General features: G+C 42.8%; 1 protein-coding gene across 3 annotated transcripts in view; it reads right to left on the bottom strand.

Annotated features, from left to right (window-relative positions):
• USP24 (ubiquitin specific peptidase 24) overlaps positions 1-17,069 on the bottom strand; it is a 134,099-nt gene that overhangs the window by 13,765 nt on the left and 103,265 nt on the right. For all 3 annotated transcript variants that reach the window (XM_035018465.1, XM_035018467.1, XM_035018466.1), the window contains 11 exons: positions 16,673-16,797; positions 15,010-15,151; positions 14,409-14,559; positions 13,326-13,421; positions 12,558-12,661; positions 10,995-11,108; positions 6,616-6,712; positions 4,183-4,299; positions 3,672-3,764; positions 2,297-2,399; positions 668-789 (listed from right to left, as the gene is read on the bottom strand). In XM_035018465.1, the coding sequence (XP_034874356.1) occupies positions 668-789; positions 2,297-2,399; positions 3,672-3,764; positions 4,183-4,299; positions 6,616-6,712; positions 10,995-11,108; positions 12,558-12,661; positions 13,326-13,421; positions 14,409-14,559; positions 15,010-15,151; positions 16,673-16,797 (1,264 nt within the window). The remainder of the gene's footprint in view (positions 1-667; positions 790-2,296; positions 2,400-3,671; positions 3,765-4,182; positions 4,300-6,615; positions 6,713-10,994; positions 11,109-12,557; positions 12,662-13,325; positions 13,422-14,408; positions 14,560-15,009; positions 15,152-16,672; positions 16,798-17,069) is intronic.

Genomic DNA, 17,069 nt, shown 5'->3' with positions numbered 1-17,069 from the left:
CCCCCAGCAGTAAATTAAAAGAATCACTGACAGATCCCCAAAGTAAACAGTGTTAAGCTAAAAAAACTTAAAAAAAAAAAGAGAGAGAGACACATAGCACAGCACTATTGACATGATTAAAAAACCAGCGTGACACACGGCTCGTGGGTTTATACACGTAAAGCAAGTTTTGGAAGAGGAACTGGAGGATTAAGTTCTCAAGAGGAGGTAGCTCTGCAGAAGGCGAAGGGGCCCAGGCTGCGGTGTGTGGTGCAACGGGGGCCGCGGGCAGCCCACTCCCACACTCCTGCGGCTTATAAAACACGTGGGCTCCAGAGTTGTGGTGTTTCAGGACCAGAGACACACACAAAAGATGGGGAACAAAATCCTCTGAGAATAAACTGAGCACCTGTGATTGCTGAAGAGCCGTTCACCTCCTCCTGAGACCTGGAGGGGAAATTAGCTGGGCTGGACCCGGAAGTCCGATCCCTGGCTGCAGAGAGGACTAATAAAAATTCTCTTCAGCTGCTCATTTCTTTCTGACATATACCCAGGAAGAAATATTAATTTGAAAGAACCATTTCTTCTCTTCATCACAGTGACACATGGAATATTACAAAAGGCATTTTTCCTCAACTAGACAATGACAAGAAGAAAAGGAAAAGGCTCCAGAAGACCAAGTACATACCTCTAACAGGTAAGGCTTTCCTTCAGACAGGAACAACAAGGCTTCTACTTCCTCATGGAGGGGCAGCAGAGGGCTGGAGGGGGCGACACTAATGGGTGGCCGTTGTTTAAACATACCAGGAGCTTTAGGAGACCAAAGAAACCAAGCCTGTTTCAGTTGATGTTATTTCATGAGAGAGACACCTACAAGGTGAAGCGGTTCTCTAGAGATTCACACATGAGATGGCTCGGTACTTAGAGCCTGTTCCCTCACGGCCTAGCGGGGAAGCCGGGCTCGCAGACAGGAGAAAACATGGGCCTGTTTCTCGCAGTGTGTGCCTACGTTGTCGGGGCGACTGTTTAGATCTCCCAAGACAATCTTTCAAAGAAGTACAAATATAAATAGTGTATGACAGAAAATGCCCAAATGCCTCTGAGGAGACGCCGGACAAGATACGTGTTGCTCCAACAACTGCCCGCAAACACTGGCCGCCACCACCACCTCTGCTAAGCAGAACTGACCAACAGGGAGGGGGTGAGTCACCCCACGTGCCAGAAAACAAGCACCTGCACTCTTCCTTTTACAAACCCGTCTGCACTCCCGAGTTAGGTAGGCAGCCTTGTCTTTTCAGGTGCATGAGTCGGAGTGAAGGAAGCATCCTGCCTCACAGCCACTGAGCGCTCCCCAGAGCACAGCGATGCTCTGTGCTTTCCAGCAGATCTTCCTGGTCACACCGCACGAATGCCTGCCACAGCTGCTGCGGGTCGGAGGCACGCCTCACACCCTGCGCCCTACGCTGCTTCCCGGCTGAGGCCTGTGCAGGCTACGAGCCCGGCCGCGCTCTGGCTTCCCATGCCTCACGAGCTTGCGGAGGGGATTAAACACATAGCCCAGAGCTCCATGGAGACACAGCACACAGAAAACCCTGGATACTTTTCAGCTGCTTTGTTGTATTATTATTATTATCATTGCCCTCGGTGCTGTCCTGACACGGCCTAGGAACAGTATAAAAACGTGCTACGCACGTAGATTAAAACACTGGGTAAGCACGGAGGCAACATGTGTCTCAGCTGCACGAAATGAGGACTGAGCTACTGGCTTTGGGGGACAGAACAGGAAAGGTACCAAATACATCTTACATTCAAACACATTTCAACGACATAAGCTATATCTGAATCCTCTTTAGCGCTACAAAGTACTTTAACATTTTATCTAATTCTCATTACACCTGGGGAATTATGTTTTTAATATTTCCATTTTGGCCTGAGGATCAGAAAGGTCAGGTGGCTTGGTCAAGTTCACAATGCTAGGAGACTCCAACCCACACTTGGCTATTTTCCCCACTAGATTAGCTGTGCCACTTATGGTGATGAATGAACTCTGAATTAGCCTCTAATCCCAGAGTTTTTTTTAATACCTGTATACCCCATCCCATCAAATAAATGATTTGACTTTCTCTTGTGACGAACTAATAAAATAGAGTGAAATTTAACATGCATTAAAACAAAAAATTTTAAAGTGTTCCTCAAATATCAAATAGCCAAATGGGAATTAATATTCATTTAACTGCTAACATGATTAGTCTCCATGCATTATCAACAAATTCACTCTCTCATTCTTCTGCTGGATTAAAGATATATGAAAGCTCACCAACGTTCCTTTGGGACGAGACATCTGAATGCAAAACCAGTAATGCCACCGTATTATGAAGGTTCCCAAATTCTCGTGCTTGTGCTGAACTCCACCGACGTATCTGTCGACAGAGAACATAGACTAGATGTTAGTGTTTTGGTTTAGAAATGATATGAAAAGGAAGGGAAAGGATGGGCTGGCTCATGCCATTTTGAGCCATGAGTCTTTCTCAATGTCTGATAGTAGAAGAGATCAAAGTAGAAGGAAGTCATGGGTTTTAAGTTAGCTGAAGATGCTTTTTTCTTATAGACACATTAACTTGTGTTCTAAAATCATTCCATTTCTCTATTCAAGTTAGGTACTGAATGCTTCTGATGTGCTGGGTAACTTTCCTGTACCCCAGTACAATGGGGAAAACCCAGGAGGCTGGGGAGCTGGTGGCCGGGCCCTCCTGTGCTATTCACCGTGCTAGGTGGATATGGGCAAGCTCTTTACCGTAATTGCACACGACCTCTCCACGCGACGGCAGAGACGACCTACCTGCCCACTTTGTGGTTCCAATGAAACATGAAAAGTGAAAATGTTTCCACATTATGTGTGCTCCACAAAGGTAAAACAATATGGATTATGTAACACTGTTAATTACATTAAATCTTATTTAAATTACAGTCAACGTCCATCAACCGCCAGCGTCACCGGAGTCCCAGAAAGGAAGAGCGCGCAGTGAACAAAGACACTCTGAATTTCAACGCCCCGCCAACACACAGAGCGTGCTGTGCTGGCAGTATTTGGGAGTGCTGGGCACGAGAGGCGCTGCGTAAGCAGCGCTTACCATCAGTGCACGGTCACAGTTTTCACATTTAAATCTGTCAGAGGACATACGGTGATGGGAGAAACACGCCAGCACAGAAACACCAAGCAGGAGAGCCATCCTGGGATCTAGCTAGCCCCACTGCCACAGACAACTTCCCTCTCGCTGTATGTGGATATCATGAGGCCACACTGCTCTGCCTCGCGGCCGCGTCCTCCCCCACTACGAGCTCCCCCACACCAGCAACCTCCGCCAGTATGGCCTTGCCCGCTGTCCCTGAGGGCACGTGGAGGCCCCGGTGCCTCTACTTCCTGAAGGCTTCTGCAACCCCCTAGTCAGAGCCCATCTTTCCTCCTAGGACACTTTTGGACTGATAGTCTCGTTAGTCATTTCCATGGTATCATCAGACCAAACTCTGCCAGGAGGCTGTAAAAACAATCGAAGTCCAAAGAACTTTAAAAGCTATGTAGTACCAGCACCTGGACTCTTATGAGATGAAATATGTTCATCGCCACAAAGAGAGAAACCATGAGGCAACAAAACCATGGCCATCGCATGGGGCCATAAAGCAGCGGGCGTTACCTGGTTGTTTTGCCGGTTGGCCCCGAGGAGAAAGCTGGTCATGTGTCTCAGAGCGGAGTGCCTCAGAAGAAGATCCCCGGCCCGGATACCTTGCTGTCACAAGATACGGACAATGACAAGTTACAGGTCTCTCCAGACAAAAATCTGTATTAAGAACACAGTTAACTGAGAAGTTGTCAGCGGTAAGTTTTTAAATGCTGTAATTTACATACAGAAAGCACCTGTTAGAACTCTGGGGTTTCAACAACCTCACACTGCTCCACAGTGGCTGCTACACAGGCCCCGAGGCCCTGGTTCTACTGCAGCCTCCCGCTGCCTTCAGTACCTACATCTGCTCTATCAGAATTCTGGCAAGCAACAGAGCCCACAAACGCAAATTCTTAAGAGACCCTCATAGAACCTTATCTTTAAATCCAGTATTGACCAGTACAAATTTTTTCCATGTATAAAAAATTCCTTTAGACTAGAAATCTGCTGTATTAGGAAAAGATACTAGAAAAAAAACACTTACCTTTTGTACAAAAGTGTTGAATAGGAAAAAGTACTGAGCACAGTTTTTACAGTTTTCTGGGACGTCTTTATCCAACAGAGCAAGCAGTACCTCCAGTAACTGATGAAGGCTCTTTAACTGGTTAGAAGAAAGATGAAACCACGTAAAGAAAAAGAATGTAAGACCGACATTTGTTAATCTGAAGTAAATCACCATAAGAACAAAAGTCAAGTCTGATCGATACAATCCAGTCTCAGATTCAGATGGATTTATGCTTTGGAGAGCAAAAACAGAATCATCACTTTATGTTCCAGGGAAAGACTGGTACTGTAGAAACCGTTAAGAGGAAAGCCTAGTCTTGTTTTCTAGATTTCAGACTCAAGGGCAGGACTCCATGGCTAATGGTCACATTTTCTGCAGAGCCAATTTCTCTCTGTGTCTTAAAAGAAGGCAGGGGGTTTAGAGGAAACACTTCTGAATCCCTCCCTCCACTATGCTACTTCTTCACATAATCACAGATGCAAAGAATAAAAACACAGACACAGGCAGAGGGGCCAGAAATCAAGCCAATGGAGCAAATGGAGAGCAACAGCCTGACAGAATGACAACGGCAATATCAACTCAACCGTGAACTTACTTGAAAGCCCGCTGACGCCTCATGGAAAGCTTTGAAAAACATTTTATTTGTTTAGAAACCATTTTGGTTATCACATTGCTTCTTCTTTCCCTCCCACCCCAACTGGTTTTGGACAAGTCCCTGGAAATGCATCTGTGACTGGAGAATTAAGACCAGCTTACTACTCTTGTTAGTTCATCTCCCCTGAAGATGGTGTTCACAGGCTTCTGAAATATTCCCATCCGTCCTGTCACACTCATTATAAATACAGTAAGACCCACATTTATATAGCACCTCATTTTCAAAGTACTTTACAATATAAAGTGGGGGGGGCCAGAGGCACCATTTCCATGATGGGGGGGAAATAGACATAAAATACATCAGCTGGATAGCGGATAGAATTCACTGAGGCAATGGCTCGCATGCTTATGTCCTCCACCACTCCCTTCCCTTCCTACCACCTGTGCTCCTGCCTCTAGAGGTTGGTGGACTACTGTGCCATAGCCTGACCCCATCTGTAGGGAGACTGCACTAATTCTGCTTTTATCCTCTGTCTGGGTTGGCACATGGGAGGAAGGAGGACAGTAAGAGGCCCTTATGTTAAATATCTTAGAAAAGCTCCATGGGGATATTTCAGAGCAGTGGTATCCAAACTGTCCTAAGTGGCTCCCAATGACCGATTTTATATCTTCTGCATCCAGGTACGGTAAAGTTTGAAAAATGGTCTTGCTGTTTAAGCTTATTGAAAACCAGTGCCTCAGAGCAAACGTCAGCTTCTTTACAGTTCCCGGAACTGAGACACGGTCTTCTTCTAGGCCCTCCCTGAAGGGCGTATTTGACCTCCTTGTTCACTCTGGGCTGAGCAAAGCTCCTGAGGTCTAACAGTGACCTCTGGGTCGGGCATTGTTGAAGGGTGCCAGGTACTGTAACTGCGTTAGCATCTTTCTTTAAGGACTTGCTCAAGGTTGAACAGCAGAGTAATATCTGGATCTGAAGCAGCAATTCCTAGAATTTGCATTTAGTTTATTGAGACACACTGCCTCCAGCCAATGTCTACAAGGAGCCAATCAGATCTGCACATAACATTTTTCAAAGTTTTCCATGTAGTGTCAGCTGTTTGAAACAGCAAACTGGGGAAGAAGTGCTGTATTTGTTAGGACTTAATAACAGATTGAATAATCAGACTTACAGTATATGTCATTTATTTCCCTAAGACTTAAAATTTGGGGGGATTGAGGACAGTAATAAATACCATGGTTTGTTTTCGCACGTGTGGAACTGTGAACCAGAAAATACGTTGCGGAAAACAGAATTAGGAAGAAGAAATTCAGAAGAACAGGAACAAAGATTAGGGAGTAACAGAGACCAATGAAGAAACTATCTTGGCCGCTGCTCCTGGATGGACGGCACTATTTGGTTTGGCTGTCAATTGCCGGATTTGTATCATGCGAATAGCTTAGTAGGAAAGAGACAAAGTCAAGTGCGGCTCAAAATGCCTGTTGGTCTAGACCAGAGTCTCTAGACTCATGTTAGTCTCAGTTCAGCGAAATCTAACACAGACTCTTGAGAGAAGACTCTGAAAAAGGAGTGCTCTAGAAAATCCTGAAGCAGACCAGAGCAGACCTAGATTCCTAGCCTATCCTGACTCCTGGGATAGGAGAAGGCAAGGACAGCATAACTTCTACCCTGGCATTTATCAGAAAGGCAGTCCATGGGAGGTGCGTTCTACGCAGCAAAATTACCAGACTCCAATCCTAAGCTCTCTTTCTTATTATGTGCAATACAGAACACTTGGTAGGAACAGAATGTATAAATAACGTCTAAGAAATGAGACCGACCTTATCCTGATAAAACAAGGCACTGTCTAGGGTTTTCTCCAGAATGGTGGCCACAGCAACTCGTACTTCTCTCACACTGCACTCCAGCAAGAAAATCCTAAAACACAGAGAGAGAAAAGACGCACACTGAGAAAGCAAAATGGATTTTGATAAACCAACCTCAGGCCCGCCTACTATCCAAGAAACAAAATCCCTCCAAGATGCTGGGTCAAGGTTCCTGAGAGCTTTGGGACACACTCACAGGCTACTGTGATGAAGAAAGAAAGCCAAACAGGAAAACCAGACCCCTGGATGCTGAAAAGCGTATTTTCCCCCTTCTTCTCCCTTCTCCTAAAAAATGAGCCATCTGTATAAATGTAATGGCGTAACAGATACATGGATGTAAAGAGATATGAAAGCAAAGAACCTAAAATGTTATAAATTCTGTTCACTCAGTAGTTCTCCCACGGGCACCCTTCCCTTTGAATTTTTCAGAATAAGATAACTAAAGTTCACAGTCAAGAGAGCCCCTCCTACTCCACCTGTGCACCAGTATTTCTACCCTTTTCCTCTCCCTCCCCAGGTCTCGTTACCTAACCCCCCTATACGAGCATTTGTAGCCCAAGAGGTCACGCTTCCCTCCTTTCTTCGTCTATGATGGTGATGACCACAGCGGTCAAGGTTCATCAGGTGCTTCCATGATCTTGGGCACTGCAAGCGCATAATCTACTGCAATCCTTTACACCCCCCCACCCTCTCCCCACCCCCCGGCCCAGGAGCGGTGGCAGAGGAGGCCTCCGATGCGGAGGGGCATGGTCAGGCGGAAGCGCTGCTCTGGGGGTGAGTGGGGTGGGAGTGCCCCCAGAGCGTGCTTCTCCACAGTCAGCTTTATTCTCTGCTTCATACGCTCACTTGGATGTGACAACCCACACCGTTATCAGCAAAGTGAAAACCCACCTGTCTTTCCTCATTTTCTTGGCAGGAAGTTCTCATTATTCCACGTGAAAGACTTAACTACAGCCAAGTTTTGAGGACCAGGTCTTCAGGTGCCAGCAGCAAGCTGCTCTGGTCCCCCTTTGAGGGCAGCAGCACTGGCATTTCCCTCCTCCCCTCTCAGGAGTACGCTGAGAGCAGAGCTTTCTGAGGTCACTCTGCTGCTCGTTCCCCATAACTGTTAGTGCTACCGATTAGCTACCTAATTTGCACCAGACTGAGAAGGCTGTGTTCAAAATCCACTAAGACTCTAGGGGCAACTACAAGAAAGTTAGAGAGGTAACAAGTATGCCTGTAATATATGCTCTAGAGGCTTGATCAGATTCAGGTACAATTCCTTTGGAAGAGTATCTCCAGGGGCTGCACCACATTTCCTATCATAGACACTCGGAGGCACTATGAGAATACAGACAAATCTAGAATGTGAGGAATACTACAGGGCAAATGACCAGTCTGCCCCTCAAAAAATGGCACGACAAAAAAAGGAGGTGGTGGGGGAAAGGAACAATTACAGATTACAAGAGTCTTAAGAGACATATGAACTAAATGCAACGTGTGGAGCTTGTTTGGATACTGATTTGTACATACGCAGTGGTAAAATGAACTTTTTTGAGCTATCTGGGGAAATCTGAATATGGACTGGGTTTAAAGTGATATGAATATTATTTTTGTTCACTGTCATCATGGTAAAGTGCTTAGTTTTTAAAAAACTACCTTTGGAGATACATGCTGGAAGATTTATAGTGAAATTATATGATGTCTGAGACTTACTTTAAAATACTAGAGAGAAAAAGGGGCGCCTGGGTGGCTCAGTTGACTGAGCATCCAGCTCTATGGGCTCAGGTCATGATCTCAAGGTTGTGAGACTGAGCCCCACATCAGGCTCTGCGCTCAGTGGGGGAGTCTGCTTGGGTCTCTCTCTCCCTCTCCCTCTGCTGCCCACCCCCCCGACCCTCATGCATGCACGTGCGTGCTCTCTCAAATAAATACATCTCAAAAAAAAAAAAGTAAAATACTTGAGAGGAAAAGAAAAAGCAGGCCTGTGTGTGAGTGCTGAGTGGTCAGTGCTGGGAGGGGCAACAAGATGGGTAAAGCGCTGGTAACCTGACCTGGGGAGCGGTATAGGCCAGGGTTCTCATTCTGGCTACTTGGCTTCCACAATAAAAACTTTTTAAATATTCTTCGTTTAGTAGTTTTAATCCTTTAGATCAATTTTCAAGCAATACTTAGTACTAATTCAAATTTTTACAATTATGGTTACATTCAAGCATTGCCTGACAAAAGGACTATACTGAGAAGCTCTGATCTCAGAGACAGCATCCCCTTCACATTGCTACTTCAGTTGTAACAATGATAACCTAAGTTATCTTAAAAATTGTAAAGAAGTAATTATAAAATTACACAATATAAAATCAAAATGATAGTGATAAATTGACAGTGATAAAGAGACAAAAATATAATAAACTCTCTCAGGAAGAATACAGATTACGTAATTCATTGGGATTCTTAACCATCAGGAACACTAAGAAACCAAACATAGTCCCAAAGGAGTCACCAAGTTCTTCTGGAGATATTTAAAAGACAGACTGATTGGATATAAGGAAATAAACTAAATTTTTGCCATGTTTCTTCCAAATAGATTATGATTCTATGATGTTGAACTTCTCACTATTGGGAAGAGACTTTGGAATTGCACTAGAAAAACAGGGGAAAGGTTGTCTCTGATGCAAACTCTAAAGGGACAGGCACATACAACACTTCACAGAGATGTTTATTTGCTCTCTTTATGAACTATATGCATGTGTGCACGCATGCACAAACAGCACAAACATCTGAGTGCTTACTATGTGCTAGGCTCTTTGTGTACAGAAGAAAACCAAACAGACTTAGCTTCTGCCCTCAGGAAGCCAGCGTTTAGTGAAGGGATAGGCAAAACAGCAGAGCAGACCAACTGTGCAGACTTGCTTCAGGCGAAGCAAGGAGGGGATGGCCTCTTTGATCTGAAGGGTAGGGAGGTGCTTACTATGCAGTCCTGGATGGGAGAATGTTCCAGATAGAGGGAGTAAAGGTGCAAGGGTCTTTAGGCAGGAAAACAAAGCTTAGCACATTTAAGGAATCAACAAGCCAGTGCGAGGAAAGTGAAACAAGACCATATTCGAGGCCTTGTGGGTTATGGTAAAGACTGTAGATTTTATTAGGAGTGTAACAGGAATCCACTGAAGAATTTTCAAGCAAAGAAGTTTGTTTAAAAAAAAACAACACACTTTTGTTGCTGTATGAGGTAGATTAGAGAAAGAAATGGAGAGATCAAGTAGGCAAATGACTGGAGCTCAGTCCTATGGATGAAAGGAATATGGGATTAAGAGTTTTGATTAGCTCTCTAACGTGCCACTGGGCTGTGAGCTCCCTGTGGAAGGGGCTTGCATTTCTGAATTCCCCGTTGTCTGTTTAAGTTGAGAGATACCAGAGCATATCTGCATGCTGATGGAAGTACCCCGTGAAAAATTCTACAAAATAAAGATGCAGGAATGAGAGCTGATAAAGGGTTTGCTCATGCAGAGATTCATTTTGAGGAGAGAGGACATTTCCTCCATAGTAACAGGAGGAAAGGAGAGGAAAAGAACAGGCTTTGGTGAGCTAGGGCTAGAGGTCTGAGCATCTGTGACTCGTACTTTCTCAGTGAAGCCTGAGGCAAGGTCGTTAGCTGGAGGCGGGGTGTGCCGGCATGGCAGGCATGAGGGGTGAGGATAGGCGGAGGCAGGGGGAAGGAGGAGCTCACGGTGCCCCTGCACGAGTGCTAAACTCCCCAAGGACAAGAGAAGCTGACCTGACGAGGATGACTGGGAGGAAGGTGTAAACATCCATAGTGATTGAGCATCTTGACTTTTTACCAGAAAAAGCAAATTATTTTTTATTACAGGTACATAGGTAAATGTACTACCATAGGTATTACAGTATCAGTAAGTTTTTGAAAAATATATTTTCGCTAGAATCGAGAGTTAGACAATACTGTGGCACTGCTGTGTAGGACCTGAGGATTGTTAACCTCCCCTCCCTGCCATCAGAGTGTGAGTCCCTGAGGGAGGGACACATATTCTGGAATCTCCTGAGCCACAGGAAGAGTTCAGGCATGCCTGTCTGTGAGCACGTGGCTATGTGCACACATGCTCTCCCTGCACTCACTGAACGCTCGTCTGAGTCTAGTCCCACGGAGACGGTTCTAGAAAGAATGATTTTAGAGTGACCTGAAAAATTTCCTAACGCTTCTGGTGAAGACAGCTCAAAATTGACTCCAATCAGAAAAGTAATTTCAAGTAGAAATAAAAATAGTTACAAGAAACAGCAGCTCCAAGTCACTGGAAGAGACACAGATTTCTTTTAATTAATTAAAAGATCTTGACACTTACTTTATTAATTCTCGCCCTTCAGAACTGATAAAATACTCAACTAGCCACTGACAAGCATCAAAGCTTTTGGAGAGTAATGCTTCAATTGTGGCGATCCATTCTTCAGTATCGGCCCTTTGAAAAAGCAAAGACAGACACATAAGGAGCCCCAGCAAATAGCCCTACCGAGTGTCACTGTCGTTTAACCTGTTTGGGGAGGTGAGGTAGAGGGTAAGCCAAACACCCAACGACCGCTGACCAACATGGCTCCATGCGCCCCAGAAGCCAGGGCTCTGCATTTTTTCTATTCCCCTGCCCCATCTCCGCCCCCACAATGTGAAGAAGCTTAAGTCTTAAGATTTTAACTTTCATCTTCTGTATCTTCTTCAAACAACTTCAATTGGGAAAAATGCCTGACTGTGGCATTTTGTTTTGCTTAATTAATTCACACATTTGTAAAATGCCCACTTTCAGAACAGGTTACTATGTCAACGTTTTTATATTTCATTGCTACAATCACTAATTTCCTACTTTATGGGATAAAAACATTTGGATAGACAGAGAGGTATAATGACTATATACCCGTGACCTCCCATAACACCCCCTCCATTCTCTCATGCCCCAAAATGGTAAATATAAACAAGATGAAAGTCTGCATAGATAGCTCAAGCAATTTTCACAATAAAAGTAACGACATTTCCTTAGTCCTATGCCAGACATTAAAAGAAAGGAACATATTATGTCTTCTTTTACAATCAAATAACAAAGACTGATTATCATTTAATGTATCTTTATTATACCTAATAATGAAGTTGCCACTCTTATTTGTTTTTTCTCAAGTGTCGCCTGACTGCAAAGATCTTTCCCCAAACCTCCCCACACCCGGAGAAGTTCCCTGTACTGCCCTGGTCTAACTGTCCCTGCCTTCCTCACCCCGAGTCTCTCCTTGCTCCGGGCACCTGCTCCAGCCAGTGTGCAACTATTCCTCACCCTTCACCCATCCACTCACACAGCAACTCTGTACCCAGAACCTACAATGTGTTGGACACCCTCCAGGAACCGAAGACAGAAACTGTTCAAAAACCCTCCACCATCTCCCCCTGAACACAGTCCCAACTCCCCTCTGTGGCAGTCAGGATACTCACCGGGTTCATCATCCAAACCCCACATCTGACCTCACTTTCAATGAGTTCCTTACACGTGTGAGCAAAACACTAGTCATTCACGGGTCTTTAGGCAAGTCTTGTCTGTTTCTCAGGTTTTCCCCTTTGACCTAGACTGTTCCCTCTGTTTCTCTGTTTTCACCTTTCAAAATCCTCTGATCAATGTCTTCAACACCTACCCAATCCTCACATCCATCTGGATATGATTTTGCCCAATTCCCAAAGATGTATAGCATTTACGCCTTGCTTTTTCTGCTTTATCTATCCTTCCTGTGAGATTAGAAATTCCTTCAAGATAGGAACCACGTCTTAATCACCTGAATGTATTAGATAGGTGCCTATGCTTTGAATTTATAAATTCTATTTTAATTGAATTCATTGGTACCTTTTGCCACAACGATCAAAACATATCATTTCTCACCTGAGTTTTTTCTTTGTCCGTAGATAAGTTTGAAAAAGGAACTGAATAGCAAGCTGTAAGCTCACCTTTGCCATGCAAGGATAATATGGATGCTTTAATTTAGTCTGAGAGAGGGAAAAAAGAGAGGGTATTTTTCATTGATGTTTTAGAGATTATTAAATGTTATGAATTGAATAATGACACGTAATAAAGTTAAATATTACTAAGAAAAATCTAGCCAGCTTATTACAGAAAGCGTTCCATTTAAATTTTTAAAAAGGGTAAGAAAAGACATCTTCTTTATTTCTTTTATGAACCCCTCTCAAAATAGAGTCTTTAGACCATAGGATGGTTAAGTAACCTGTCAACAGACTAAGAAAGTTTTTCCCTTACTGGCAAATTGTAATCACGGTACTCAAGAAACAGAAGTACTTGGAAGTTCATCTTGAGTCTGGTAAAGTCTGATGACAAATTAGGACAAATTAATCTACACAAAGCGCAACATTCATTGACCTTACCTTGTGGCTATTCTTAGATTCTTTATAAAACTGAAAAGCACTTGAAAATGCCAATATGTTGAAACCCACGCCCATTTACAATCTGCAGGACACGTTCTGAGCACTGCCTATATTTTAATATCACCGAGGAAGTGACACATTTGTGCAAACGTTCCGGGCATCTAATCTGAGTGCTAACAGCTGAGGGGGAGGATAAGTCACTGAACGCTTGAGCTGACAGTTAACTATGCTCCTTTCTTAGTCCTCTACTAACAAGCCAACTAGTACTTACAGCATTCAATGATGCTAAAGACAAAACAAAACTGAAATAATCACTACTGTACACATCTCTATTCTTCATAAACTTGAGGTTTTCATCTCTCACCATCTACAAAAGAAAATTAGTAATTATTTTTAAGAAACAGGGCAAAATATTCAGTATATGGAAGACATTTTTGACAATACATTAGGTAAAAAAGGATTTTATATTAGGTTAGAAGGGTTCACAAGAACCCTTTTCTTGAGCTTTGATATTTTAAAAAAAGAGAGAGGAAAATCTTCCTTTCAAATATAAGAAGCTGAAAGAAGGTGAATTATTCTTCATCAAACCAAACTCTTTTGGGAAATTTAGGAAAACCACCATGTGAAGGACAAGTGAATTCAAACCCGCTATTTTGGGTTGAGGGACAAACAGAGCTTTCCCAAGTACAACTAACTTGATGCTTTCCTTGTATTGGAGAGCTTAATTCTTTCTCTCTAAACAAAACACTCCATATTTTTCTTAAATTCTCTGGTTCTGGCTACTCAGCTTTTGATTATTTAGTGTTACAAAGCCTGGACTGGATAGTTGGACAGTTCTGAATTTAAATCCTAGCTCTGTGACACTGGCAGGTCACTTCTCCTTTTCTGAGCTCAGTTTTTCCATCTTAAAAAATGGGAGTAAAACCCGCTACTCCACAAGAGTGTTTTAAGAATTAAGGATTTATTTAAAGCACGTAGCAGAGTAGATATTCAATAACTGATGGTCATCACTGTGACATTAATTTTACCCAAAGGTACGACCCTTATTTTCCCTCTGCAGACGTTAATTTCAGCAGTGTGTGTCTTTAGTGCCCCCGCCCTCCCACTTGTCTATCTGTGGCACCCCCCGGTCACACAGCAGGCCGGCGATAGTGCCGGCCACCTCCAGTCTGTGGAGGTGACCTGTGACTCTGTGACCTGTGTAAGAGACTTGTGAGACAAGGTGGTTAGGCTGAGGCACTCGAGGTCCAACCAAGTCCATGAGGAGGCCAGCGGGAATATTTCTGGACCTATGAGGTAGATTTTGATTTTTGTCTGAATTTTCTCCCTTAGAATTTTTTTATATGGTTCTTACCTGGTATATTCGAACAGGCATTTTCTCCACAAATAGTCCTTTCTTCTCGCCTTTTTTAACCAGCTTGGTTAGAATAGAGAGCCGGTCATTGTTAGGCCTGTGGGGCCGGGGAGAGGACTGAGGAGAAATCTCTGGTGAAGACGGCGCGGACCTAAGGACAGAATCAGAAAACTGGCTGGTATAAAGCTGACAGACTTACGGAACTAGACTTGACAATAAACTGCATCCTTTCCAGATCCAATATAGGAAAATGCAATTTCACAGACAACAGGACCTTAAAAAAAAAAACAACACTGACAGTGGCTGGCTGAGTGCTACGCTTTGGACATAAGTGTACTCAATAAACGCCGAGACTAGGAAAAATGGCAATTCTAGAATGAAAGAATTTATATGCATGTTTCTAAATACAAAATAACTTCTTGCTAAGGAAATAATAAAAGGGTGGCAATAAGAAAAGGGGTAGAGGGATTTACTTATTTTCTTTTTTCAATTTCTCTCTAGCTTGTTTAACGAATTACCTTTAAATGCCAAACAGTGCACTCAAGATTACAATGACCACCTGCTGAAACGGCACAGTGAATTATGTAGAGGAGAAACTCACAGAGAGAGATCCTCAGCTTCCTGCCGGACGACGCTGACCCGACTTTTCTTTGGTAATACTGGGGAGTTTTGATCAGAGACCCTTTGGTAGAAGAGCATATAGGCATTCCAGTATCTTCGGCGTACGTCAGTATAGGGGTTCGCTTTATAACAAAACAGGAAGAAATCTTTATAAATAAAAAGTTTTCTTGTCTTGACTATCTAAAATAAAGGACCTATAAATCCAGCAAGTACTTAGAAAATTTAAATGCAAAGTGTAAGTAAAATGTGTGTCTTTTCACTAGTAGTACTGCTTAGAATCACTTGAAACGTGATACAGAGGAACAGGAAGGAAGCTGTATGGTAATGGGGTAAAGACGGTAAATATTCTTAGGCAAGTCTAAATTTAATCAAAAGGCAAATAACATTTAAAAAATAAGTTCTGTGGCATAGGATGGGATTATAACTGGCCTCACTTAACCATTTCTGCATAGAACAGCCAAATCTAGGTAAATTTTGGCAATGATACTATCTTTAACCATTAAAGGTTATTATTATTAGACACAGGACTACCATGGTATGGCATTATTTAATACAGGTAGAATTTTTTTTAATTTTAATTTTTTTTAAAGATTTTATTTATTTGTCAGAGAGAGAGAGAGAGAGAGAGAACACAAGTAGGGGGACCTGCAGGCAGAGGGAGAAGGAGGCTCCCTGCTGAGCAAGGAACCTGATGCAGGACTTGATCCCAGGACCTTGGGATCAAGACCTGAAGCGAAGATAGATGCCTAACCTTAGAGCCACCCAGGCGTCCCTTTAATTTTAATTTTTAATTGAAGTATAGTTGACATATACTACTAGTTTCAGGTGTACAACACAGTGACTTGACAATTACATACATTATGAAATGTTCCCTAAGTGTTGTTACCATCTGTTGCCATACAACCTTATTACAGTATTATTGACCATATCCCCTATGCTTACTTTCCATCCTGAGACTTATTTATTTTCTAACTAGAAGTCTTTACCTCTTAATTCCCTTCACCTATTTCTCCTGTTCCCCTCTGACCCGAACACAGAAATTTTTAAATGCCCCTAGAATACTACAAAATCAGTTTCAGAAATGCTAAGGTCTCTATAAAATGTCTTCCCACCCCCCCACCCCCGAAATAGCAAATTCTCATTGGATTCTCTGATGTCCCTTTCCTCATACTCTTTCTTCTTGGGGTGGTGGCTGGGGAGGGAAAGGCTGTTTTGCCATACTGCATAATAAATATGGTTTTAAAACCCACATGTGAGAGATGTCTTCTCTAATTAATTGTGCCTCATGTAAGTGAAAAGGAAATTTGAGAATTTTAGTGGGCAACTACTTCTTCTGAAATGATTTTTAAGGATGAAATTCCGTGTTCATTAGCTTCTCTCTGACATTCGTTTCTTCCTCTTAATTTACTCCATCACCTGTCCCCCCGAGGGTTGCTGCAAGAAATTAGTTTTAAAACATTTGTAAGCAACTCAAACATTTTCTCTCACGCTATCAAGGAGTCTGTGGATCTATATGGCTAGAACAGTGATATGTAAAAATAAAAAAATTACATTTTATGTAAAGAATACTACTTCCAATTTGGTAGAAAACCGTAAGTTAAAAAAATAAAACTAATGGGAAATATCCACTTGTAAATACTTACTTTGATCATAAACTTTTGGTCTATATTCTCCTCCAAAGCATTCATACTCCAGGGTCTCATCATTTAGGTCAAATTCTTCTATGACTGTGTCGTTAAACTTGTACCACTTTCCTTTTCCACAGCCCCTGGAGCCCACAGAGGAACAAACGTTATAAAATTAAAACCTGACATTCCCCTCCCCAGCCTTTATCTCTATGCATTGTCTACACATAGAGCAGATGATTACCATTTGAAAATACTCAAGAAAAAAACAAATGTCTAAAACAACTTTTCAAACTGAAGAGGTAAACAGTTACACTACATTTTAAAAATCCAACATGAAATATGACCAAACAGCAATGCAGAAGTTTCTTTGTACTATGCTCATAAACATGGATGATAAGAATAGGGCAGGGGG

The sequence above is a fragment of the Mirounga leonina genome, unplaced genomic scaffold, assembly GCF_011800145.1.
Source record: "Mirounga leonina isolate KUSES-001 unplaced genomic scaffold, KU_Mleo_1.0 Mir_173, whole genome shotgun sequence".
Lineage (NCBI taxonomy): Eukaryota > Metazoa > Chordata > Mammalia > Carnivora > Phocidae > Mirounga > Mirounga leonina.
This window is presented reverse-complemented; position numbering and strand designations above follow the sequence as displayed.